General features: G+C 39.1%; 1 protein-coding gene across 5 annotated transcripts in view; it reads left to right on the top strand.

Annotated features, from left to right (window-relative positions):
* The window catches only part of PATJ (PATJ crumbs cell polarity complex component), a 137550-nt gene that overhangs the window by 47986 nt on the left and 63006 nt on the right, over positions 1 to 26558 (top strand). For all 5 annotated transcript variants that reach the window (XM_018072283.1, XM_018072285.1, XM_018072284.1 and 2 more), the window contains 8 exons: positions 33 to 404; positions 1372 to 1492; positions 2982 to 3138; positions 4190 to 4261; positions 5085 to 5262; positions 6110 to 6220; positions 7058 to 7135; positions 10165 to 10282. In XM_018072283.1, coding sequence (XP_017927772.1) covers positions 33 to 404; positions 1372 to 1492; positions 2982 to 3138; positions 4190 to 4261; positions 5085 to 5262; positions 6110 to 6220; positions 7058 to 7135; positions 10165 to 10282 — 1207 coding nt within the window. The remainder of the gene's footprint in view (positions 1 to 32; positions 405 to 1371; positions 1493 to 2981; positions 3139 to 4189; positions 4262 to 5084; positions 5263 to 6109; positions 6221 to 7057; positions 7136 to 10164; positions 10283 to 26558) is intronic.

The raw sequence follows: 26558 nt of genomic DNA, 5'->3' as shown, positions 1-26558 counted from the left end.
ATCTGTCTATATTCCTGTAATGTTCTGTGCAGGGTTTCAGAGATGAAACACCTTTTAAAGAAGAACTTGTTGATGAACCACATTTGGACTTGGGAAGGTCATTTCAGCTTTCTCAAAATGATGATGAGGATGAGAGGGAGTCCTGGGAGATGTGTGAATTCCTGAAACCCAGAACAGAAGACATGGATGAAGAACGGGAAATGCTGGTGGATGAAGAGTATGAAGAAGACTCAGACTTCCTGAAATATAAAGCATCCTGTGGACAAAAGGCAACTTCAGACAGGAACCTTGATACAGAACGGTGGGCAAAGCAACTGGAGAGTACTGAAATAAAAGACTTGAGATCCAGTATTAATTTAAGTCCAGAACAGTCCCTGGAATATCCATTCAGTAAAGATCAAACGGTAAGGAATGCTGTGCTGGTCTCAGTGCTGTACCCTCACCATGGAACCCAGACCTCAGGGCAAACTCCAGACCTAAACTCTATTTAATTTAATTACTTGGGTACCTCTAACAGAAACCTTTTGTATGTTTTGGAAGGTTCTTTTGGTTACTTATTGGGTGCATGTCAGTAACAGCAGAATGTCACTTCAGGATTTTAATAGTCCAGAGGCTTCATTGAAAGGAAGTGAAATTTTTAATGCAAATCAGTTTCTTGAGCCAGATGATAGTGCAGTTGAGCAAAAAATGATATGGTGGAAGCAATTGTAACAAGGATATTGGTGGATAAAGGAGTAGGAGAAGACAGAGCTTCAGGTAAATTGCAGAACTCCCATTTATATGTCCTTCTCAAGAATTCTGAGAGTTATTTTTTCCTTCTGATTCTTTGTTCATTCCCTTACCAAAGAAAAAAGTGATAATATCAGCCTCCCATGCACCAGCTTCTGAGGTGTGTGCTTCTATATGAAAAAACTGAAGTGGAAAAGGATTTAACATTACAACCACAGAGAATTTCAGGTTTTGTTTGGCATGTCCCATTATGCACTGTGTACATAAACAGGCTAAAATGCAACTTCTACTGAAAGTTTTATACCAGAGTGCACAATATTAAATTTATATATTTTTTACTTATAAACAACAAATGAGCAAGAGTAAAGAACTTTTTGTCTGAATTACATTGAGTAGAAAGATACGGTTGCTTTATATTGCAATTGCATGTAACATTTTTCATGCCTCTTCTTAATATAGTGCATAAATGAGCAGTTAGTATTTAAATTAGCAGTTAGCATTTCATAGTTATCTGAATAAATATGAATGTAGCTGAGAAAATGTGTATGTTTGCTGTAAAAATTAATGTTCCTGTCAAATACCTCTGTGTAAGTTAATATCGTTGCTTTCTAACTTTAATTACTTTTTTTCTCCTCTGTGAAGTGTGAAGAAAATGCTACTATAAGGTCACTCTTTCCTGGAACCACAGCACACAGTGGCTACCAAAAGGACATATTTGATATTGAAACTACTCAGTCAGAAGAAAAAAGCAAGATGGATTTAGGTTTGTTAGAAGCTTTTTCTTTATCTTATAATTTCATATTTACAAATTTAAATTTTATACCAAAATACAAATTCTTTCAAATAATACAGTATTTAAATGAAGACTTTTGCAGGCTCAACGCAGTCTGGCTTTAAATAGGTTTCAGCTTTATAATCTTTCTTCCTCCTCCAAATCTGGGCAGGTTTAGATTAGAAGTTAGGAAGAAATTCTTTAATCAGAGATTGGTGAGGCCCTGGCACAGGTTGCCCAGAGAAGCTGTGGGTGCCCCATCCCTGGAAGTGTCCAAGGCCAGGTTAGATGGGGCTTGGAGCAGCCTGGTCTAGTGGAAGGTGTTCCTGCCCATGGCAGGGGGTCGAATGAGATGAACTCTAAGGTTCTTTCCAACCCAAACGATTCCATAATCTTTACCCACAGTTGTCACAAATGATACTGAAATGGGCTGCAGCTTTGTTCTGCCTGTGGAAATCACTTTATTCTGATGATGTCCCCAGGAGGGAGATATTCTGATAGCTGATGTCTCCAGGAGGACTCTGTGCATAAGGAAAATAGCTTATTGCTGTAACCTCTGTCAGGAATTTTTCTCAGTCACTTTTGACTGCTAGCTGTATAGATTTTTGCACTTAAAAAAAAATTTTAAAAATTAAGTAACAGGCTCTGGAGGTGACTTTACCACAACCAAAAATTTGCGAGGGATCTCTGTAGTAGATATTGCCCCATATCTTGGTTTTGTAATCTGCGTTCAAGAGCAGAGTTTCTCCTTGTCAGATGGCCAGACATGGGTGGTTAGAATTTGGTAGATCATCAGGGAAATAAATTTATCAACCTGCCTGAAGTAACACTCCCTGGTTGGGAGGAAGGAGATTGGGCTGTTTCCTGTCTTTGCCACCTGCACCTTGTGCAGCAACTGCTGTGTGTGAGCTGCAGTGACAGACTGGAACTCTGGTGGTTCCGTTAATGTTGATGCTTCTGTCACCAAAATTACATCAGTCTTCCCCAGCACGATGGGATTCTGTACTGGAGCAGGGATCTGCTGTCCCTGTGCAAAGGATAGATTCACTATTCCTAACCATGTGTTTTTGTGAGGAGCATCTGACGTGTAAGTCGTACCAAAGAATGTCTTGAGTTCCACAGAGGTCTGATGTTTCCTGTTATTACTTGACTGTTTGTACCTCAGAAGCAAGGTGCTATAAAAAACTGGTTAGTGTGGTTTAAATTTCCTTCAAAAATAAATGTTCTGTATCTCTAAGCCTCCTGATAATAACGCAACATCCACGTTTCATAGAACTACAGAATCCTAGAATGGTTTGGGTTGAAAGGGACCTTCACATCTATCTTGTTCCACTGGACCAGGTTGCTCCAAGGCACGTCCAACCTGGCCTTGAACACATTTAGAACCTGGTGAGCTAAGTGGCTTATTTTCAAGGATGATAACTGGTCAGTGCAGGGACAGAGGAAGTAAAAATTCTCATCTACCCCTTTTCATCTCCAGGAACAAAGCTTCGGATAGACTCTAAAGGGCCTGGGCTTGCTGTTGATTTGGAAGCTATTGAAAAGGAAGAGCTAAAAGGAGAGAATGATGTTTTCTCTAAGAACCTGGAATCTGAGAGAGTAGCCACCTTAGCTCAGCCTAGAACAGCATCATGCAGGTATGGAGAAATATTTCAGGTTCTGAAAGACTTGCAGTTAAAGATCTTAACTGTCTTCTTGCTTTACTTATTTACTTTACTGACTCATCATTAAAGGCTGTGTGAAATGCTAAGATACATTGATGACTCTTGCCCAAGGAGCTGAAGTTTGCCTTAAAACTTCCCATGTTTCCTCCCCTGAGTACTGGGCAGAAAGGTATGAATGACTGCCACCTCCTTCTCTTACTCCATGGTGAGGGGAGTATGGATGTGTCCTGGAGGAGAGGGATGTAACCTTTACAACAGCATTGCTCTCCCCTTAGCTCCTTCCTATAGCTCTGTCCTCTTGGTTTTCCCTTTCCTTTGTTCTTTTTGGGAAGAGCAGTTCAACCATGGCTCTCAGGCCTCTGCAGGAAACCGTAGTTTTGCCAGTGGTGCTGAGGAACCTTGAGCTGGCACTGGTTGTAAATATTTGCCATATCTGTCAAGTGTCCCAGTCTTTCCCCGGCAGTTTTGGGTGAGTGGGTAGTGGAGTTTTTGTAGCCTGTTGATTCCAATTCTTAGTACTTCCCTAATTCATCTGTAATCTCCCCTTAGAGGGAAAGCAGCTCAGCAGTAAGGTGAGGGGATTATTCTGTAGGTTTGGAACACACAGGATCTGTTCTGTTCTCCTAGTTGCATCATTATATGCTTTCTGGTCAGCTAGGCTGGTTTTGGCATGTTTATGTCCCTCTCTAAGCATCACAGCATATTTATCAGAAAGTAAATGTTAAAATTGCCTAAATAGTCATTTCAAATGAGTAAATGCAGTGCAGATTTGTATATCATGGAGCAGCTTATAAATTTGGTCTGCCCATCATGTTTATTTCTGGAGCATTCCTGAAGTACATTTAAACCTAAATACAAAAATTCCTGTCTAGTCTGTTGACTTTGTACATTTGGTTTAAACTGGACAGTGTGAGAAGGTGTTGCTGTCTCGCTGCCAGATAAAAAATATGTAAGGAATTGTGACCTGGCATGGGTGATACCTCTTTTATTTTTTTATTCTTCCCCTCCCTCTGCCCCAAATCAGTGAATTACCCGAGAGAGAAGAAGGAGAAGGAGAAGAAACTCCAAACTTCAGCCACTGGGGACCACCACGAACGTATGTTCATATAATTACATTATTCCTTCCCATTTACCTTATGTCTTTTTTTCTGTGAGCCCGATTAGTTCTCTTTGGTTTTTTTATTCTCCTCCTCTGCCAGTAACTTTAGGGTACTTGTGAATCTTGGGCTTTCCTAGATACAGTGAATTTTTAACAGATGTTCAACAGAATTATGCCTTCTATTTATACAGCTGACTTGGGAAAGCTTGGCTGGTTTACGTTGTGGATGACCTACAAGTTCTTGCTCATTTAATAACTATTAGGTGTGAACAATGCACACAGTGCTGCTGTCTCCCTTTCCACAAGTTCCCTGCTAAAATCCATGGCACAATTCCAAATTGCCAGGCTAACTTTTAACCATGTCCTTCTTGTATTGTTAACATTTTTAGGTGAATTGTTTTTATGGTCCTAAGTAAAACATGATCAGAAAGTTCCTGTTTAAGCTGATTAGTACAGTCAGTGTTCAGAAAGTTATATGAAACACTTTATTAGTTGCCTAGTGTGCCACTTGCAGGACTTCCCATTTCCAGACAATTTCCTCAAGCTGAAAGAGGATGAGTGTTTACTCGAAGATCTGACTTTCTCTGAAATAAAAGCCTCTGCCCAGTGGACCTGGATTGGCAGCAGAATTTTGTACTTTTTGTGGGGTGAAATCTGCTCAGGGTAAAAACTCTGTAGAGAGCATTCTTAGGCTTCTGACTTTATCTCTTTACTCTATTAAATCTTGAAAGACCAGGAGCTTACATTTATTTAAAGATTCACATTTATAGTTTAAATAAACTGTTTGAAGATGTTAAACTACCACACGTATTTTTTTCAGTGTTGAGATCTTCAGAGACCCTCACGTGTCTCTTGGAATCAGTATTGTTGGTGGACAAACTGTCATAAAGCGCCTGAAGAATGGAGAAGAACTTAAAGGGATCTTTATCAAACAAGTTTTGGAAGACAGCCCAGCAGGAAGAACCAGGGCTTTAAAAACTGGAGATAAAATACTTGAGGTAAATGGAGATAAACCTACCTTTTTAGTCTGAGAAATAAAGATTGACTCAAACAGCTTTGGGAGGAGAGAGAGACAAAATACTGCCACCACTTCGTGAAGTATTGACAAAACTGTGTTTTGAAAACCAAAAGAAACCTCTGATGGTGTCTTTTTTTTTTTCCTGAGGTCTGACTGTGGAGCCCTTTTAACATTCTCCTTTATATTTAAGAAAAAACATGGCCTGGTGTCTGAAGGGGAAATGAAGAAATGCGAGTGCCCTCTTCCCATATAAATGAGTAATAAATTATAGCATAACTATAAACATAATTTTAACACAGAGAAGAACATGGGCTCTTCATACTGAAATATGGGCTGTTATTTTGTGTGTGTGGATTTAGAGTAGTTAACTGATTTACTGCTATTTGGGGCAAATCTCTGATTCTGAGGTGCTGTGGGGGAAAGTGTCATTCCTGCCTCTCACTTCTGGCTCTGTGTTGATTTTTTACTCATTTTTCTCCAAATTAATGCTTCTGAATCTATGTTCCCAAGCCAATAGTGCTGCTCAGGTTTAGTTTACAAACAGGTAAAATCTAAAAGAGTTATATTATACCTAACATTATGTAACACTCTGACAATCTTATTCTTTATGTTTCTATCTGGAAGAATTGTTTTGGGAGACGTATGGCCATCTCTTAAGTATGAATTCTAAGTAATACAATTTTCCTTAAACCGTTATGGAAACATACTTTACAAATAATTTCTCTCGACTGTTTTTGATGCCTTCCTCAGATACACTAATCTTCTACAAGTGTGTGTAATCTCTTGCAGTGACTCTGTACCTAATAAAAATAAACATTGTTTGTTAGGTTTCTGGGATAGATCTCCAAAATGCCACCCACGAGGAAGCAGTAGAAGCCATCAAGAACGCGGGAAATCCTGTTGTGTTTGTAGTTCAGGGTCTGGCTAACGTACCAAAAGTAAGTTTATTTCTATTTTTATTTCAAAACTTAATAAATGTTTAATATGCATCTTAATTTAGGCTTGGCTCAACTCCTTTCAGCAAGTTCCATCAATTTTTGTGTCCAAGGATGGATCCTTTCAGTTATAGACTAGTTGATTGATTGATTACTTCTCTGGCCTGATTTGAAATCTCATTTCTCTGATTTACCTTGAGTAGATATAAATCGACTGACTAGGTGTTAATTCAGCTCTCCCACCTGTGTCATAAGAGTCTGGCCCTGTGTATTTAATTTGTCCATATTTCATAATCTAAAAATATACTCTGTTATGCAGAGGAACAAAGGTGTAATTAAAATTAGGCAGATTTACACCAGCCGCTCCATGTAAAATGTGTCACCAAAGGGACCTGAAGTAGTTATTTGGGAGCAAGTTAATTTCCAAGAGATTTTAGGTATCTCCTCATCTTTGAGGCCAAGGCAAGAAATTTTGAAAAACCTGAGTAAGAAAAGGCATACAATTCTACCAGCATTGAAGTACACACAGAAACCCCAAATCTGTGTGTGCTTTTGATGTAATTTGAGAGGTTAATTGGGAATTCTGGTAGATTTTGGGGCTAGATATCAACCAGTGAGCAGTAGAAAAAAGTATAGAATGTTTGTAAATTCAGGAAAATAATGTAATTCATTAAATTCAGTAAAAGAATATAATTTAAAGACTGCACTGCAATGCCCTTCTACATGGGGCAAAATGAAGAGAGTACTGGGTAACTTTGTCATTGTCATGAACTGATTTTAGGTGGGTTTTTTGCAGTTGTAATGCTCTTTCTAATGTGTGTAATATACACTGCTTTTCAGGTGGTTGCTCCCGCCCAGCCTAAGGGAATCAAAGTCAGCAAAGATCAGGATGCAGACAAAGAAAATAAGAGCGATAAGGTATTTATTCCATTCAAAGCTATACTCAAGTTTTACTGTATCAAATGGTATAATAGCATGTATTCTAACTCTATAATAAGCTTCCTCTGAAGTCTGAAATTAAATTTGAAGTGATTTGTTGAAATATCTTTGATTCTATGAATTTTTGCCATATTTCTGCCAAATACAAGTCAAGTTTCTGACAAATATTCTGTGGGTGTCTGCTGGATGCTGAAACCCTGTACTTAGCACAGCTCCTCACTGTCATCCCTCTGAAGTACCTGTTTTGCTCCATATGGAAGCAAATTGATTCTCTTTTGTTCAGCAGAAACAGAGAAATAGCAATGTGTACACAAATAGTATCCTTAATCTGAGGCTGGCTGAAATTCAGTAAAATCATGTTATAGGATAATTAAATCCACTGAGTCTCCTGCATTTCCCATAGCTGTGTAAAACAAGGAAATGACCGAGGGATCTGTAGCTGCTCAGCTAATTGTGAAGCGGTTACTACACAGCGACTTCCAAATAACTTCACAGCAGTTTTAAAAGAGAAAAAGTCTGGTATAAAACAGTGAATTTGTTTTCATGGCTTCAGTGAGGGAAAAAAATTAATTTCTCATTCCCAGCCATGTCACTGTCATGGCCTGGTGATTTCCTGTGGGAATTGCTCTGACTGAGGAGTGTAGGTCAGGTACTTTCAGAGTTTGTCAGAACTGGAGGAGCAGAGACAGAATTAACGCAGACACTAAGTTTTGCCTGGTGCAGTTTAACATGCCAGCTACAAATAGGATGAACTTTTCATTTGATCCTGCTCAGTACTCTGGGTACCTGAAAAGACCCTCTTGCCTCCAAAATTTTTCCTTTCAGGTACAGAAACTACAAGGCTCAGTTATTCAAAAAAATCAAGAAAGGTGTTGAAGATATGCTTTCATGCCAGTGGATAATACTTCCAATGAAGCAGTTACAATCCCGTTTTCTTGGCTTTTTTTATCTATATTTCTAATCTCAAAAGCTCTCATCCTCTTGCATTGTGCTGCCTTTAATCTCCAGCACTCCAGTGTGTCACGTTCTACAGCGTTCCGAGGTTAAAGAGGGAGCCTCATCTTTTTCAAACCTTTTTCATCTGTTGGTGCTATAAACTGGTGGGTGGAATAAAGAGCTTCAGTGCATAAATATGTAGCTCCTTTTTAGCTTTGAACATTAGTTCACAAAGCAATCGTACTGCGCTTCCGAAGTGCCATCTCAGAGTTGGAAAGAGTTGCTATTAGTGGATTATTAGTCCACATCCCTATGGGGAATCAGTGATATTTCTAGTCCAGTCTTCAAAGTGTCACAAAAGAGTTTGGTTTGAAAGCAGCCACATGCAGCTGGAAAACCTGCCTCTTTCTGTATGGTGAATTTTTTCAATACTGAAGGTTTTGCCTGATTTGTTGGTGTTTATCCTCCTCCGTTGATGTATTTGTTTAAAAATTATCACTTTATTTTATATAAAACCACTTAAAACAATTGTGGACAAACCAGATATCAACATGATTTTGCTTGCTGGCTGTGTAAACTGTGCTTTTGCCTCTGTATTACTACAAAAAAGTGGTGTAATAGGGTAGTCAGATACAAGTTATTCATCTGGCTTTTCAGTGGGCCAGGAGAGATGAGAGAAACTTGTCCCTCTGAGCCTTACAGAGAAACCATGGATAAGCTTAGGTGTCTCAAGTAATTTCAAACAGACTTTTTAATAAATGTTTAAGGTCTTAAAAAGCCAAAGGGTCAACATTTAGACTGTAAGTTATTACTAAATTATGGTGATAATAAAGTGACTCATTTGTCATAAGCAGCTGAAAGGAAGGCTGCAGGTTTTCCATCTTTATCTGCTCAGTAAAGTAGAACGTGAGCCCTATCATGCTTCCTGGGTCTTCTGGATTTTGCACAGTTCTACCTGTGCTGGCTTCAAGACAAAAGTGTGAGGCACGGCTAGTGTATTGTACACTTTTGGAAAACAGCTGTTGTGTTTCCAAGTGGATTGAATTAATTTCAGTTATTATTGCTTTTCTGTTTCAGCAGAAAAAAGTGTTGCAACACTTTCCCGTTATGTTTTTTAAATGGATGAGATGGTAGTTATCTTACCTCACCATATTTTCCATGTAGCTTGCAGTGCAGCTTCCTGGTTATGCTATTCTGTACAAATTTAAGCTCAAGATTTTAAAACTCCGTACGCAGGTTCAGTTCTGGTTGCACACAGTGAAAAAACATTATCCTGGGTTTGCTGTTTGGGTGTTGTGTCATATTTCCCAGCTGTAGAAGAAATTAATTACGGACATTGTGGGTGCTCTAATGGCATTTTGTCCACGGTGTTCCCTTTCTAAAGTGCATCCTGCTATTAGTAGGGTTGCAAGGGATGCAGCTCAGCGTCATTTAGTGAAATCACATTGCAAACTAAGGCAGGATCCAGTTCCTGGGAGCTATAAAACCAGTTGCTCAGCCGAAAAGTGCCTTCATTAGAATCAGAGCCTGCTCTGTATTCCTGCCATGCACCGCTACATGCATCATTATAGGAGCTGCCTGTATTTATGTGAGGTAATAGAATTTTATTGTGAGATATAATTCAAAATCTTTATTAAATTTAAGCCAAAATAAGGATGAACTGTGATGTTTAAATATTCATATATGGACTAAGAGGTTTGAGTTCATATTTTATATGTAAAAGTTTGGCATTTATCAGCACCAGACAGTTACTGAGTCTGTAATAAGAAACAGGGTGTAATTTGATGTTTATTTTTAACCCTTGAATAATGTCCACACTTTCATGTTTATGACAATACAGAAGTATTTTGTCAACAAGTAAATGTGCATGCACAATTGTGTTTTATTTTCTTTTTTTTAATGTTCAATGTCACTTCTTGTTCTACTTTCTTGCACAAAAAGCCTTTGCTGCAGAATTTAGCATTGTAATTAAGTGCTGTGTCTGTGCATGTACAGTGACAATAGACAGTAGGATTTTTTTTGTGTGTAGGGAGGTTACAAAATATGTAACTGTTTGTCTTTGAATCCATCAGAGAAAATATGGGGCTCCACCTCCCATGAAACTGCCACCTCCTTATAGAGCCCTTGAAAGGCTGCATGCAGAGGAAGCTGTCGTGGATGAAGAGGAGGATGAGGATGCTTGTGCAGAGAGTGAGTAGTGCACAATCATTACATCAGATTACATTTCTGGAACTCAATCAGACTGTGATAAAACCTGTCTGCCATTTATTGTTGTATTATGGGCAGTAGTGCTCAGTGTGGCTATAGCATCCAATCCTCCACCTGATTTGTGACTTAGATCATCTTTTCTTCCCAACCAGGCTCCTGTAGCTCAGCTCTTCCGAAAAGATAGAGGAAGGGCTCTGTTTATTTTCAGTCTAAAAATGGCTAAGCTGTGTCTAGAGGACTTGCTTGGGCAAGGCAGATGTTATGTTTTACTGTTGTAATTGCAGTGTTAGTTGAGCAGTCATAGGTTGAGAACCACTGGTGCATAGTTCTGTGCCCAGAAATCTTGCAGGTGATTCCAGACAATGCTGTTCAAGCAAGATAATTTCCTTAAAAAAAAAAAAAATCTGCTGATTTATTGTTTCGTACTTTACTGAAAAAGGACCCCTTTTTTTTTTTTTTGTAGCACCTTTTATGGGAAAGGTTCTACAATTGTCCCATTTCAGGTTTTGCAGTGAATTACAACAACATGCACTCTGTGAAAGAGTAGGAACCTAAAGAGTAGGATGCAGTGGAACCTGAGAGCTTCTGGCAGCATGACTTAGATTCCAGCATACTGCTTTGAGAATTACAACTTTGGTTAAATGGAATGTTATTATCCATAGCCTATTTTCCACTGGAATATTTAGAAATACTAGAATTGCAGTTAGGAGTCCTAAATTACTTTCTAAAATAAGTTACCTTCTATTTTTTATCTTTATGCTCTTTTGTATCAAATCAGCATAAAGGTGGGATAAGGCCTTGAACAGCTTGGGACTGTATGATCTTTAAGGTCCCTTCCAACCCCGTAACACTCTATGATTCTCTGTGGGTTTTTGTTGGGGTTTGGTTTGTATTTTTTTGCTACAGTGGTTTTTTCTCATCATCTTTTGTCTTGGAGAGGTTTTTGTTTACCCTGGTTATGGATTGGCCAAAGCAGAGAGATGCCTTTGTAGCTTTTGATCTTGAACCATCCGTGGCTCCCATTCAGAGTGGAAGCCCCGAACTTGGAGCCTGCTGGTGGGAAAGCTCTTCCTGCTGCTCTTGCTGATTTCTTTGGCAGTGGTGTGCCATTGAAGCTGAGATAATTAATGAGTTTGGTTGGTTTGTCACTTTTAGGGTTGCTTTGGTGGAGACAAGAAGGATTCTGGAAGGTTGTTCTCATGGAAACAGTAATGGGGGCAGAGGAGAAGTGTGTTCAGGTCTGCCTCTGTTGCTTTGAAGGAAAGTTGTGAGCTCTTGAACTGAGATACTTCCAGAATTCCCCCTTACTGAGTTTGTCATCCCACTGGTTTGAAGTATTCCACATAGTTACCTCAGGAAGGTTTTCCAGTGTTTCTGTGGGGAATGGTAGTGAGGGAGGAATATTTGACTGCAGACTCTGGGGATGTTGGATTGAATTCAAACAGACTTAGTAAAACTCCAATAGTAACAAACTCATTTCAGCTCATTATTAAAGTTATAATTCCCAGTTAAAGGATATGTGTGATAAGTAGGCTGACACCTGAGTTGTCTAATTAGGATATGCCTCAATCCAAGAGCTTGCTAGACCTCAGTTAAGACTTTGCTCAGAAATAATTCCTTATTCATGGGCTTGGTCATTTTTTAGCTGTTCTGCCATCCCTAACGATATTGCCGGCTGAGTCTGAAAGCGCAAAAGGTAAAGCTACTTCTGATATTAAATTCATCAATCCTACCAGACTTGGCAGCAGCACACATTTGTTCAGAGGAATCTCCTTTTCTCTCCCCTTTTTACTGACTGAAAATGTTTTGCAATAACCATCTTTTCCATGAATCTTGGAAAACCAAGACGTGCATTTTCCATTTTCTTCTTCCCCCACCTCATTCTTTTTCTTTCAAATAAAAAAACAGGCTAAGGAAGCTTAAACTAAGTTTGTGCCTCAACCCTTGAAGTAAAAAGCAAGTTAGAAATGATCCGACTGTACTTAATGACATTAAGCATCTCAGCAGCTGTGGAATGGGCTTTTACAGAGTCCCTATTCTGTGATCACTTGAAAAACAAAGTTTTCTCTGTGAATTCCAGTACAGTATTGTTTATGTGAACTGCTTGATGTTCATAACTTCTGTCCTGATTCTTGAGCACCTTCTCCAGAAATCTCAACCCAGGCCAGCACTTGTCTTTTTAACACTGTCCATTTGCATGTTCATATGGATCTGATCCTTACCCACTTATCCTACTAATTCTATTGGGTTTGTAACTTTAATAATAAGTGAACAAGTGAGGTAGATTTATTGTCTTCCTTATTTAGAAGATAAGGTATCTTAAAAAGGAAGGTGTGGTGTCAGCCTAGGTAAATTCACATCATAACCTCTCCTTCTTTCATTTGCTCCCTGTAGTTCTCCATCTCTTTCATAGCATGGAAAGCCTTGGAGGACATTTTGAGGTGGGACAGCTGTTAAATCCATCCTCTGGTTGTGCTCCTGATGGATTTTATTTTCTTTTTTAACATTCTTATTAATACAGCTGCAGTGTCACGAACCTACTCATCAATTTCTTTCATACTCCAGAAATACTTTACTTGCTCCACTTGACATTTTTTCTCCTTGTTTGTCACTTCTTTGAACCCGTCCTCTCATCTTGTGTCTCCACGTCCTTCGTCATTCCCCAGACTGAAAATGAAAGCAGAGCATTGTTAGTCTTCCTGCCATGCTTAGAAATTTTTTCTTTCCTTTCTGTCCCATCCATACTGCCTCACAGTCTCTGTGTTTTGTCTGTTTTCTCCTTAAAGTGGCTGAAAAACCTTTTGGTATTGATTTAATCTCCCCTGTGGGAGCTAAATCCACTTGCCTTTTGGCAATGCTCCCTTTTATTCCTGCTTTTCCACTACTGAAACTGTAGCTTTCATTGCTGACTTGTTGGAACAAACAGTAATTTCTTGTAGATGTTTTCTCTTTTCAAGGGTTGTTTTTGATCCAAAAAGGGTGAATCCTTGTTGGGAATAGAACTGTGAGGTACCTCTTGGTCTAGAGAAACTCCATACATATCCTCCATGTTTCTGTGGTTTGAGAAGTTTACAGTTCCAGCTGTTTTGTTGGGTTTTTTTTCAAATGTGACTTCTTGCACCTAAGACCCTTAAGTTTCAGATCTGCTTCTCCTTTATATTTCTGTTTCATACCACAAGTACTTCCAGTATTATATCCTAAGTTCTTAGCTGGTTTTTCCTCGACTTTGAAGGCACGTTGGAAATAATATTTCCTCTTGTTTTATTTCTTCTAGTGATGCTGTTAAATCTTTATCATTATCCAGCTCTAACATTGTGTGACGTGGGTTTGTTTTCTCTTTGCTTTGACTTTGCTGTTTTAGGGCTTTCAGCTTATGCTTCAAAACAGTTTTTGTACAACTTGCACCGTGTGCATCCTGCTGCAAAAGGAGCCTTCAAAATCCGTCATCTTCCAAACCTGAAAAGATTACAGTTACAACATAGGTTTGGTGTTATTCCTTCCCACACTTGTCCAAGGCAGAGGTTATTTTGGAGAAAGAGGTTTTTTTAGACTTCCCAAACCTTAAAACCATAAGGTTTTGAATAGGATTTTTTTTTAGTCAAAACAAGTAAAAGAAGGGGAGAACATACAAAGGAGCTATTTGTACTTGGAGCAGCTGTGCTGTAACTGCATCAATAGGCATTGATGTGTTTTCCTGGAGTGGGGGATGGCTGGAGGTGTGCACTAAGAATCTGCTAATGGACTAATGTGCACCCCGTTGTGGCCTATTGCTATAATGAGGGGTTGGTAGTAAAAAGAAACAGAGGAAATGGATGGGCAGAGTAGTTTGTAATGGAATGTTTCATAAGGTTTTCCTTGGGGGAATTCATAACCGTACAGTTTAGATATAATTTTGTAACTGAGTTGAAGCAATCATAAATTAGATAGGAAAGGCCTTAAAAGCCATTCTAAGAAAACTAAACAGGCAACTGTTGAAAGAACTTGAAATCCTTAGTTTCAATTGCTGTTACATTTTTAGTAAAATCTTTTGTCAGTTAGTTGACTGAGATTGATCTGGTTGGTTTCAAATAAGTTTAAAATCATAAAAATAGATGATAATAAAAAATTTGTGGAAGGTAGCTTAGATAATGGACTAAGCTACTGCTGTGCTCAGACTTCCTGGCTGCAAGGGTATTAAACTGTATCTAATAAGGGGATAATAATGCCCCCTTCCTTTTATTTTGTCTCTAGATAATGTAGAAATCAATGAAGCTCTAAGAAAGCATAATGATTTATCCTCCTAAAATGCCTTTTGAGGTTGGTCGTTTCTTTACCAAAGCAAGAGATTTTAAAACTTCTCTAGTATTTGACTCTTCATTTGTTACTGTGAGGGTGGTGAGGCCCTGGCACAGGTTACCCAGAGAAGCTGTGGCTGCCCCATCCCTGGAAGTGTTCAAGGCCAGGTTGGATGGGGCTTGGAGCAACCTGGTCTAGTGGAAGGTGCTCCTTGAGGGAGGTATGGTCAAGTACATGGTGTGTGCAGAAACAGGATCTCAGGAAGTATCTGTGCACTGCTGTGAGTGAGGATGTGAACATAATCATCAGCACTTTGGGAAAGCAACAGAATTACTAAGAAATTACTGAATAAAAGCAAACCCACTCATAATATAATTCTTGGGTATCTGGCTGTTTGGAGTCTGTTTTATGCACAGCTGTTCTAAAACAAAGGAAGAGCAACCCTGAATTTTGCTTTGATTTGAGTGGGGGGGATCACCAGAAAACGTTGATCTTCAGTTGAGGCAGCTCATGTAGCCAAACACTGCCTCTCCAATAGATGTCACTGCAATCAACAGCAAATAGAGATGATGTTCAAAGAGGAAGATGTAGCTTGGAAGAAAAGGCTTCAAGCTTTATGAAAATAAAATATTGAAAAAGTAGTAATTGTAGTATTTAATTTCCTTAAATATAGTAAGAAGTGTATCTAATAGGGTGGATTTCCGAAGACCATGCAAGAGCCAGGATTAGACAAATAGAGCAGACACTTTCATTTTTCAGCTCTGTGTTAATCTCTATTTAATGTGACTCTGTACTGCTAATCTTCTTTTCCTATTCTTGTTCTGACCCATAATTAGCTCAAATACATAGGTTTTGTAACCAGCCCTAAAATCATATCCAGAACATGCTGGGCAGACCCACAAGCTGCTGTGCCACATGAGGATGGATGAGGGAGTTGGTGTCATTGTAGTTTGAGGTTGTGGGTTAGTTTGGGGTTTTGTTATTGTGCTGCTTTCTTTACTCTATTTGTGAATCACATGCACAGTTATCATCTGATGAAGTATTGCAAGAGGAAATTACATTTTTGATGAAGTAATACTAAAATTGCAGCTGGGACTTCTTGTGGTTTTTTACTGTGTGCTTGACATAATGCATTGAACAGATGGCTGTGTATGTGCTGTGAGACATATTCTAAAGAAAGGACAATGAACTTTAAAAATGAACAAATTAATGGTATTAATGAAATAACTGAGTATTTTGAGTTGTTTTAAATGTAACATTTGGAAGAGAGAATTAGTAAGGACTTCCCAAAATAACTAAGTATGTTTATAAATTTAGAGAGAGATTTTATCTTTGCTTTTTTTAATTACTAAATGAAGGATTTTGAGTCTTTTCAGTGTTTCAGTTCAACATTCATTGCAGTGAAACTAATACTGCTTGTTTAGGTTTTCAGCAAAATACAAGTTATGATGAAGTTTGAGCCTTTTTATGCTTATAATGACAGATTGGTTTTGTTTTCTGACATTAAATAAAAACAAAACAAGCAAACCCTATGCCACGAACACATACCAGTGTGGGGAAACTGCACAATTTGCAGCACTGGGAAGTAACGGATTTAATGAAGCCTTTGACTAAGAGAAATTAATTTTTAACCCCTGCAGCTTGCATGAAATGGATGCTTAGATAAATAACATTATTAACTGCTCCTTTGCTATGCAGTGGGTCGTTAAGCAGGAAGGTACCTGCAGTTCCCAGGGATATAAACACACGTTGGAGGTGACTCGTGTTTGGGGATGGAGATGTCATTCGGATGCTGGCAGAGTGAGACAGAGCACAAACAGCAGCTGAGAGCATCCGTGGGTCAGATGTGGGAAACCAGGGATCTGCTGCTCCCTGCATACTTCCATAGGCAGCTCCCATCCGCTGGCAGATGTAACTGTGAGCTCGTGGGCAGCCTGAAATTAATATAATTGATGGCATCTCATAATAGAAACAGACAGACGGTTTGCCCTTAAGGAGAGAAAAATCTCAGGAAAATAGGCCCAAGGTCGTCAGAAGAAAGACAAGCCCTGAGTCTGTGTGTGATGAGGATTTGAGCTGCTTACAGCATTGAATGTTTGTCAGGAATGCAGATATCCTGAAGCACATGCTGGTACAGCAATGGTACAAGGGGGTTTCCCAGGTAAGGATTCGCATCTATCTCTATATTGTGTTTGTTCCCAACAAGTAATTTTTAAGTATTTTTAGTGATAATTTAGAACTAGTGAAGTGCTGGAGAAAGAAAATAACAGTAGAGATCTTTTTTTTTTTCCCCTCAGTTTGAAGTGTGGACATATAGCATGATTGGAATATTGAATGCATTTAATGTCTTTAAAATATTTTACCTTGTGTTTGCTTTTAAATCATTGTTTCTGTGTATGTTAGTGCTGAACATTCTTATATACAAAACTGATGTGAGCACGCAGTGCTTAAAGTATAAGAATTCCCAGCATTAAATTTCCTGCTATATAGAATAATCTACCCTTCCATAACTGTTATTGTAATGCAGAGACAGATGGCTGAATTTTCTTCACTTTGCTTGTTAAGAATGTGTTAGGTAAATGTTTTTAGACTAAAATAAAAAGCTGCTGGGAATCTAAACTGAATATTCAGCATTTTCATGGTAGAAGGAGGCAAAACAAGAATAAAGCAATGTGATAGTAAACAAATGAGCTATTTGCAATGAAAGATAATCTAATCTTTAAATATTGCCTTAGATTGCATTTGTTCTTAGGTATGATCTTTTCTTCCAGCACAAGCCAGGTATCCAGAGAATAGCACAGAAATCCTCGGCATGAGATACACTGATTTGATGTTATAAGGTTATTACATTATTATTGTCTGAGGCACAGTGCAGGTGACTGATGTTGTTTGGGGTCTTTGATCTTACTCAGGTGTTGCAGATAAGTAATTTCATGTAACTTGCAGAGAGAAGATAATGCCTGTGGTATAAATCTGTATACACAGGTACAGACTTGCTAAGAGAGGATAATACAAGTAGATCTTTATATTGAAGTACACTTAATATCACTGCAATGACTTGCAACTAAAATATGTTAAAAGGATGTAAATATTGAAATAAATGAAACACCATCTCGTAAAAGGTGATTATGTGTTTATATTCCTGACTAATAATCTGATTTTCAGATAGGAAGATATCTTTCGTCATTACCATCATAAATGATGTTGCTCCACTGCACAGAGAAAAAGAATTGAAAACTCTACAGTGCCTCATGTCTTGCCCAGACTAGCACAGCATTGCTTCTAGTTAGCATACAGAGCAGATTATTTGCATAATAGCTCTGTTCCAAAGTGGTCTGCTTGGTTTAAGCAGAAGCTGATCCCAGTATGTAGTGGAAGTAAGGCTCTACAGAAGGGAAATATAAAAATGTTAAATGACAATAATTTTATTCTTTACAGATATTACCTAGTTTTCCACAGTATTGCAGCAGTTGAGGCAGCTGTCCAGAATCACTTCTTGAACTGTTTGAGGAAGTTGAAGTTATCTTTTGCTGCTCAGTCTGAAGACTTGATCCTCCCTTATTCACTGTAGTGGCTTAGGGGCCAGTCATCAATTTTAGCAGGTGTGTAATTGCTCTTTATCATGATAGGTGGCTTTTAAAGAGCAATTCAGAGTATTTATCTGTAGGTGCTGCCTGCAGTACACTGTGACAGGCTAGTAAAAATTCACTTGATGCCTTGTAGTGGCCACGTGTGTATTGAAAACTACTTGAAAGCTAATGACAATAGGAAGGAAATTTATATACAGCTATGTGTATGTATTTATGTGTAAAAATAGCTGTCTGCATCAGATGAACATCTCTATTTTATCAGCAAATTCGAAGTACTTTTGCCACATTGACATAAGTAGAGATGTGACAAGTGGCTGAAGGGCAGGTGGTTCTTTCTGCTACCCCAGAAGTAATAATGAGCCTTTTATAATCAGTATAATGACATGCATGTCTGTTTACTTCATCAGTGCTTGGAGACTGTGGCTTGTGCTTCCCTGTCTCTGCTTCTCCAAAAAGTTATTAGAGGAAATGTTACAGTACTGAGGTTGCCCAGAGAGGTCATGGACTCCTCATCCCTAGAAGTGTTCAAGGCCAGGTTGGACAGAGCTTGGAGTGACCTGGTTTAGTGGAAGGGGTTTGGAATGAGATGAGCTTTAAAGTCCTGTTCAATCCAAATCATTCTGGAATTCCAGATCCAGGAGCAGAGCTGATGTTGGCATCATATTCTGAAGTTGTTTTGAGAACATAAGGGAGAAGGGGAACAAAATGGAGTAATTGGGTTTGTGAATTAGAACATACAACAGGGGAACAGGACAGTTTAGGGGACTGTTTGGGGTCATGGTCTGCGGGAAGAACAAGGCTTAAGTGTGGGGGAGGGCCCCACTCTTCCTTATGTCTTAGTGCAGACAGGCTAGCACTGAGCCAGGAGCCACTGCCATCCAACAGCAGCAGCTGAGCAAGCCAAATTTGGGAGTTCTGCTCAGGTGATGAGCGTACTACTACCAGGGGACAGAGCTACAGGTGAATTATGTAAATTACTCTAAGTCAGAAGTGGTAAACCTTGTTGTCATACCATTTTGTGATTGTTCTGTAGATACCAAGTGCTTTTAGCAGTTGAGATTTTTGGTTTGGGGTTTTTTTTTTCAATACTTCAGGTAGTTTCAGAGGGGTTTTCGTATCTCTTAACTGAAAACTAAGTGCATTAACTATTACAGGTTTATAAAATATTGATGTTTTTTCTGCCGTTTCAGAATTGTAGGTTTAAGTAGCATTTTTTAACCTGTAAATGTTAAACTTTTCTAGTATCTTGTAGTATCAGTACCTCTACAGAGGTACAGACTTCCCACTCTGGTCCTGGGAATATTATGAGATATTTTACATAAGTTCCCATACTTGTAATGTGCTGTTATTTAAGAGGTGAACCACATCCCTAAATTGGGAGGAATTTGGATGGAAATGCCAGAGGGTATGAAGGCAAAAGGAATTTGCTTGTATGTGCACATACAGTTATGGCTTTTAATGCAATGCTTGTGAGAGCAGAGAGGTATTGCACCTTCCAAATGGTTTTTAAAGATATTATGCTACTGAGTTTCCATCCCTCCAGGTGCTCTGAGAATAAACAGCAAACAACAGCATTTGCTGTACCTTGAAACAACACCAAAGTGTATCCTGTACTACTGCAGTGTGAAATGGTCCTTAAATTTGTCTGGCTGAGTTGTGACTGTTCTGTAGCATAGTCACTGGGGCCACTCAGCCAGAGCAGAACAGGTGGATGCCCATGGAAGGAGGAGGGATGAGATTCCCCCAGTGCTGATCCCTCCTGCCCCCTGTGCGAGGCTTACCTGCAACTTGGACCTTCAGATCTAGACATTTTTCTGCATTGAATTGTAAACCTTGATGCCAACTGTGTTCTGAACCAGAAACTACTTTTTTTTTCAAGTGTTTGGCAAAAAAAATCTGTTTTAAACCCATAAGGTTTGGCTGTAATTTCCTCCATTTTGTCACCTGTTATCGTTCTAAGGGATATAACAGGTTATTTAAGGATTAATACAGTATCACTTTGTTGTGCATCATTAATGGATTTAAATAGACAATGCTGTAATTTAACAGCAAGAGTTTGGTTCAGGATTGGCTTGTTAGAACTATAGATGATGTGATTTCTAAAATATGGTTTGTATAGATGTGATTCTTTAAATACTGTTTTTCAAGGGCAGAAAGCCATCAAATGACCAGCCTGCCGGTGTGGTATGTAGTGAGGTATCGCTGAAGGGCTGGGAGAAGAGTGGAAGGGGGAAAAATGAGATGAGACAGGGATGTGATGGATGAGTGAGCAAGCAGAGCTGTATGCGAGGATGAGCGCGGGCAGCTAATGAGCAAGGGCCAAGAAAGAGGTGGAAAGGGATTTTGTGAGGAATAGGGAGTTCAGTGAAACCTTTCGGGGGCAGAATGCTGTGGTCATTCTTTCGTGTGTGCAGGAGGCATATTGTGGTGATGTAAAGGGCAGGACTGGCACAGTGACATGTGTCAGGGACAGTGCTAGGAAGGGCAGAGTGAGCAGCACCAGCAGCAGCTGCTGGCGGATGACTCCTGGCATCGGAGCGATCCAATGGGATAACCCTTCCGGCATCCCTGGATGGGGCTGTATAGCAGCCAGTTGGTACATCTGCTCCAGCCCCTCCTGCCTGTCCCTTGACAGCCATGTGTTGGCAGAACTCCTCCTCTGCCTTTTTGGCTGATTTCTGGACTCAGAAGAGCCGTTTTGAGGGGGAACAGAGGTACCGGTTGGGTACCTCCACTCACGGCTTGAGTGCAGAGTTGTGAAGATTTTAATGAGTAGTTCTGTGAGTGCTGCAGCTAATGAAGTTGGATTCCTACAGATTTGTGTCTCCCATTTGCCTGACTTGGGTGTTGAAGAAGGTGTGAGCTCCGATTTAAGCTTTTCCTGTGGCTGGAGCGGTTCTGGGGCCTTTCTCTCATGTGAATTCTTTGACGCTTTAATAAAGTGTGATCTCACACTGAAGCCTTTCCCCCAGTCAGGGCATTTATCAGGTTTCTCTCCTGCCTATTTTCATGAACCTTTTATAGTTCCTTTGAGACCGCTGGTCCACCATCAGATTTGCAATTGGCCAGCACGCTCAAAGGTTTGAGGGCAGCAGCTTGGGTTGCACAGGGGATGGTTGCATATGCTTTGTTCCTATAGAAAAACAGAATAAAATTATTTACCATATTAGAACTAAACTTAATATAAATTAAGAGATTAAAATGTAATTAATAAACACCGGAGCATAACCCCAGGACTGCAGTAGGGAAGACCTGGCATCTCTTCTGGTTGATTGCCATCTGTTGAGTGTCTTGCTTGACCATCTGTTGTAAGAGACACAGAGCATCTTGAGCCTTCTGGAGCACCACACCACAGTTTCCAGAGGTTAGATGGCCATGTAAATTTAAAAATAAAATAGAATTAAAAGGAGGATCCATGGAGTTCCAACTTACCCAAAAGACAATGTTTATTCCTGAAGAGTAAGTAATGGATGCATCTGAATCATCCCGTTTGAAGGCTGAATTCCATAAGAGAAAAAAAAAAGTCTATTGAATATCTACTCAGAAGAATTACAGTAAAAATTGCCATACCCCACTCTTATTTTTCCCTCAAGCCTTTATTTTTTAACTTTCTCTTAGTTGATTTGCTCCTCCAGTCAGAGTGGAAAAAGTGAGTCTATTTAATATAGTGAAGTTTATCCATTTAGCTCTTCCTCTTGGTAAATCCTTGGAGATGGATTTCTTTTGCCAGAAGGAAAAAGAGAGTGCTTGACATATTGCAAGTCTGTGTTCACATACATCATCAATTTCCTGATTATAATTGAGTTCATTTAAAAAAATGCTCAAAGCTTAATGCATTAATATCTTTATTTCATTAAGTACATTAAAGAGAAGCTATTTGTTGCCTAATAACATATTTTGGTACCAAAAAAAAAGTCTGTTCAAATACTCTGTTCGCTTGTTTATGATATAATTTTTCTTCTGCAGAGAAATTAATGCCTTGCTTAGCACCTCTTATTTGAAGCAAAGGTGTCTGACCCTGGTACATTTATTTTCTGAATCTTCTTAGTGGAAGAAAAAACAGGTCTACCAGGCTCTGTCCTTTGCAGAGATTAAAAATAATCGAAATAGAACTTCTAATACAAAATATTGTTTTATTTAATCAAATCTGTCAAGTGTTATGATGTCATAAGTGCAGCACAAACCTGATTAACTCCTTCAATAGACTCTCAAGGCAGTTGATTAAATAAGATGTGTGGCTTATTTAGGCTGGTTTATGATTTCAGTGATAAAAACCAGGAGATTTTGTGTGGGAAGGAATTGTTATCCAATCATCTGTCCAGGTCCCCCCACCTCACCTGATGGAAAAGGAAAACGGCAGCTGGCTGTGTAAATGCAAGAGTTGCTGTCTGATATTTTCTGTGCTAGGAAAAAAGTCTGTGTTTTTATTAGCACTGCATAGGAGAATTTAAAATTCTTCCTAAAACTCTTGCTTTCTCATTTTAAGAAGAGACATTTAATTCTTTATTTGGTTGCCCTTCTCTTTTGCAATAACAGCATTAATCAAACAGTGTGTTTTCAGCCCGGAAATTTGTATTTTAGTTGTTTAGCTACATGTGAAGTGTTCACTTTGTCATCCTCTCAAATATTCTGCTGGAAACAGCTCCACCATGGAGGAGAAATGGTTTTCTGGGGTTTTGGTGACCTGCAGGAGTCTGGCACCAGACCTTGTCCTTCAACTCCACTTCTCATGGGACTTCTCATGGGCTAAACCTTAATCATGGGAGAGCCAAGTTAGGTATCAGAAACCTCGTTTCGAGATATAGGAGTAGGTTTCTGTCTTATTAGCTGTAGATCTCTCTTGGACTTGAAGCCAGCAGTTGCCCATGGCGGCTATATCATTAACTGGTGCCTGCTCTACATTTAATAGTGTGATTAACACATTAGACACCATAAATGGAATATATGCATCATAGCTGAAGATATAGAAAAATATAGCAGAATAGTTATTATTAGGTTTTTATTAACAGGAGTCTTTAAAGGGTAATTATAGGTGTGTATTTGTTTTGTTCTGAGGCACAGAAATCTGCAGTAGTGCCAGGTCCTGTCATCTTTCATTCTTATTTTACCAGGTGTCAGTGGTTTTTCACTCTCATTTTTCATTTCACCTCAGCCATCAAAGGCAAACCATGACTTCGGGGAACTCAGGTTTATTCTTAAACAAACAAAGCCTGATGACTCAAGTACAATTTGATAGCTCCAAATTCAAAAGTCATCAGATAGTGTGTGTTTGAGGAGCTGTAATCAGTTTAATGGAAGACAAACCAGGTATAAACCTAACAAAATGTTGATAGCTGTCTAAATTTATAAAAAATGAGGAGATAAACAGTATTAAAGACCTTATGAGGCTGGTCAGGTCTCTCCTATAAGTAAACCCACTGTCACCTTATGCCCTTTAAAATCTGGATATGCATCTTTTTTAGTATTAAGCTGCTTTTAAATTTAAATTAGATATGCAGTTCATTGAAATCAAATACTTTCTGCTTTTAACATGCATTTTAAGTTTTAGAAGGCAATCTACATAAAGTTCTGAGCATACTCTAACCTATTAGCATAATTTTCCTGAATAGTTTTTTCATTTAAAGCATGTGTGTACCCAGAGAATTGAGAGAAATCTGGACCTAGCACTGACTGTAGTAAAAACCCAGCTTTTGACTTTTTCCTCGGCAGCCTGAAACAAAGCCCTATTCTCTCTACAACTCATTCAGTGGGAATGAAAATAGCTTATCAAACTTGAACAACTTGTTAGGAGCTGAAAAAGGATATTTTTCTTTGCTGGTCTATGAATAAAACTCAGAGTGTGAAGTTGAGAGTTGTCAGTTGGAAAATTCTGGAAGTGTTTGTGGCCATGGTGTGATAGCAGAACCTCCTCTGAGGTCACTGCACAGCGTTCATCGTTAATGAGGTGTGCGTGAAGGCCCAAAGACAGACAAAAGGAAACCCTTGACAAAGTGGAAATTAGACCCTTTAAAAATAGGTTTGATCACCACAGAACCTCCATTACCTACCCTGAGAAAAACAATGCTTCTGTTAAATATTCCAGTTTTAAAGGAAAACATTTCAATAAAAACATTTTTCTTGTATTAATCATAATTGGCATGTTTGTATGCAATATTTTTATTACAAAGCTGTTGCTTGTGTTTTAATTACATTCTCATTTCTATCCAAATACAAACAGTGTATGTTGTTAGGGAAAATATATAGTATAGAAGGAAAATTGTTCACAATATCTGACAGGTGACAGATGTATTGTAAATGTTATATTTTCTTAAATACTTCTATATCTTATATATCTACTTATAATACTTATATCCCCATGGTTGGCCTAAAGAAGGAACATGCAAAGTAAGTACAATATTTAGTGGCAAATAAATGTATTTTTGTAGTAACCAACTAGTTGCAATCAATCCTTAGCAAAATAACTAAAACCTAAAAATATTAAAGAGGATTAAAATTTCTAATTAAGATCACCATTGGGTTAAATCACCTGAAGTAGCTGATCATGATCCATGTTTCATGGGACTTCTCGCTGTTAAGACTTGCACTGTATTTGCCAGCATAACTCTGGGCATTTTCCTGGGCTCTACAGTCCCAGATGACACATCAACTGGTGGCAGTTCTCCTGGAGACCTTCCGTTAAGAGTTTTCTGTTGACCTTTGCCTTCATCTATACAGGTTGTGTTTGCTGGTCAGAAAGTCTTTATTATTAAATCCAGAAGTCTTCCCATTTTCTCTAGTCCACCTCTACACGGAGGAGGTTCAGGCTCATTGCAGGTCCTTAAATTAATTGAGTTGAATGAATCACTAAGCAAGAAATGTCTCATCACCTTCTGAGAGGTGTTGTCTTTGCTGCCTCTTACAGTTTCTTATCACTGGGCCCCTAAAAGTCTTCATTAGGTTACAAACTCTCAGTTTCTGACAGTAGTCTGACACAGTTCTCTTTAATTAGACTCTGTGCAGAAAGATTCCAAGATAGTGGCTGTGCCAATTTCTTTGTGGGAACATCGTTATTTAAAGATGAAACACTCAGATCAAGTTGCGCCGTATTACTGTCAGGGGAGGAAGAATCTAAATGTTCACACTATTCTATTTTTTGTGTTGAGACCAAGCAGAAAAGCAATGGATTTGAATTCCCCATATTCATACGCTCTTGCTCTTCCATAGAATGAACAAACGGCTTTCAAATCCAAATGTAGGGAATGGATTATGGATCCCAGCAGAGCAATGTGCTCAGAAGCAAACCAGAAAACCTGGTCCTACCAGGAGTTGGACTTTGATGATCCTTGTGAGTCCATTTCAGCTCTGGGTATTCTATGTTTCTGTGACTCTACCAGAAAGAGTAGGTTAGAAAAGAAATTTCTGTCCCAATTGTGAGATATTTTCCAAAACTGCCTTGTAAAAGGAGTTGTTAAAACATCATCTGTCACAGCATCTGGGAATGCAACGTGCGTGTCTGTCGTGCATCCTTACGGATCCCTGATGCTTGGTGGGCATGTTGATGCCAGGTGATAGCTGAAATTTCCTTGGGACTTTGCAGATGGAAAGCAGTATTTTCTAACGTTCTTACCCTGTTCTCACATCCAAGCTTCCCGGAGAGCTGTGTTAGGCAAACCTCAGCAGAATAGGAGCAAGACTGTTCTCTGGGGAGGTGCAGCTGTGATAGCTGAGCCTTATCTCCAGGCTGCTCCATGCCATCACCACCGCACAGGCTGGGAAGCTCTGGAGACTGCAGTGTGTTGGCCTTAGATGACTTAAACTGCGTGGTACCACAAATATACTGCAATAATTTACAGTAGAGTATTTTTATGGGATTTTTCTCTTAAAAATGGGGTCTGCGGCAGCTTTTGAGCCTACTCCACGTTTTAAGGTTGTAATTGCTTCAAAATCCCTTCAGTTGAGCCTTTTGTGGGCCCAGGCATAATCATGATGTGATGCATTTTTACACATAACTATTTGTATACTCATAGAGGATTTCATCAAAAGAAAAAATGTCTGTTGCTATTTGATTGTATTTAATCAACTAGTGGCAGTCTGATGCTCCAGCAGTGTGTCTCCTATCTAGAGGAAACAACCAGTTTGCCAGTCCTTTCCTCTAAAGCCTGTAAGACTGTGGGATCATCAGCTGGAGCTGAGCTCAGCTACACTGAGTGACTGATTGCGAGATCACAGTACCCAGAGGAGGTCACTTCTGAGGAAACCCAAGTGCTTCCATGGGGGTTAATGCATCATTTGAAAGGCAAATGAGTGGAAGTATTGTGTGAGGGGAAGGCAGATTCCCTTATAATCAGAAATTATTTTAGCATCAGGATGCTCTACTTACCCCACCTTCACTAAATCTCCTTTTAAAAGATCTG

Source organism: Manacus vitellinus, unplaced genomic scaffold (genome assembly GCF_001715985.3).
Source record: "Manacus vitellinus isolate BGI_N305 unplaced genomic scaffold, ASM171598v3 scaffold_21_pilon, whole genome shotgun sequence".
In the NCBI taxonomy this organism is placed as follows: Eukaryota; Metazoa; Chordata; class Aves; order Passeriformes; family Pipridae; genus Manacus; species Manacus vitellinus.
This window is presented reverse-complemented; position numbering and strand designations above follow the sequence as displayed.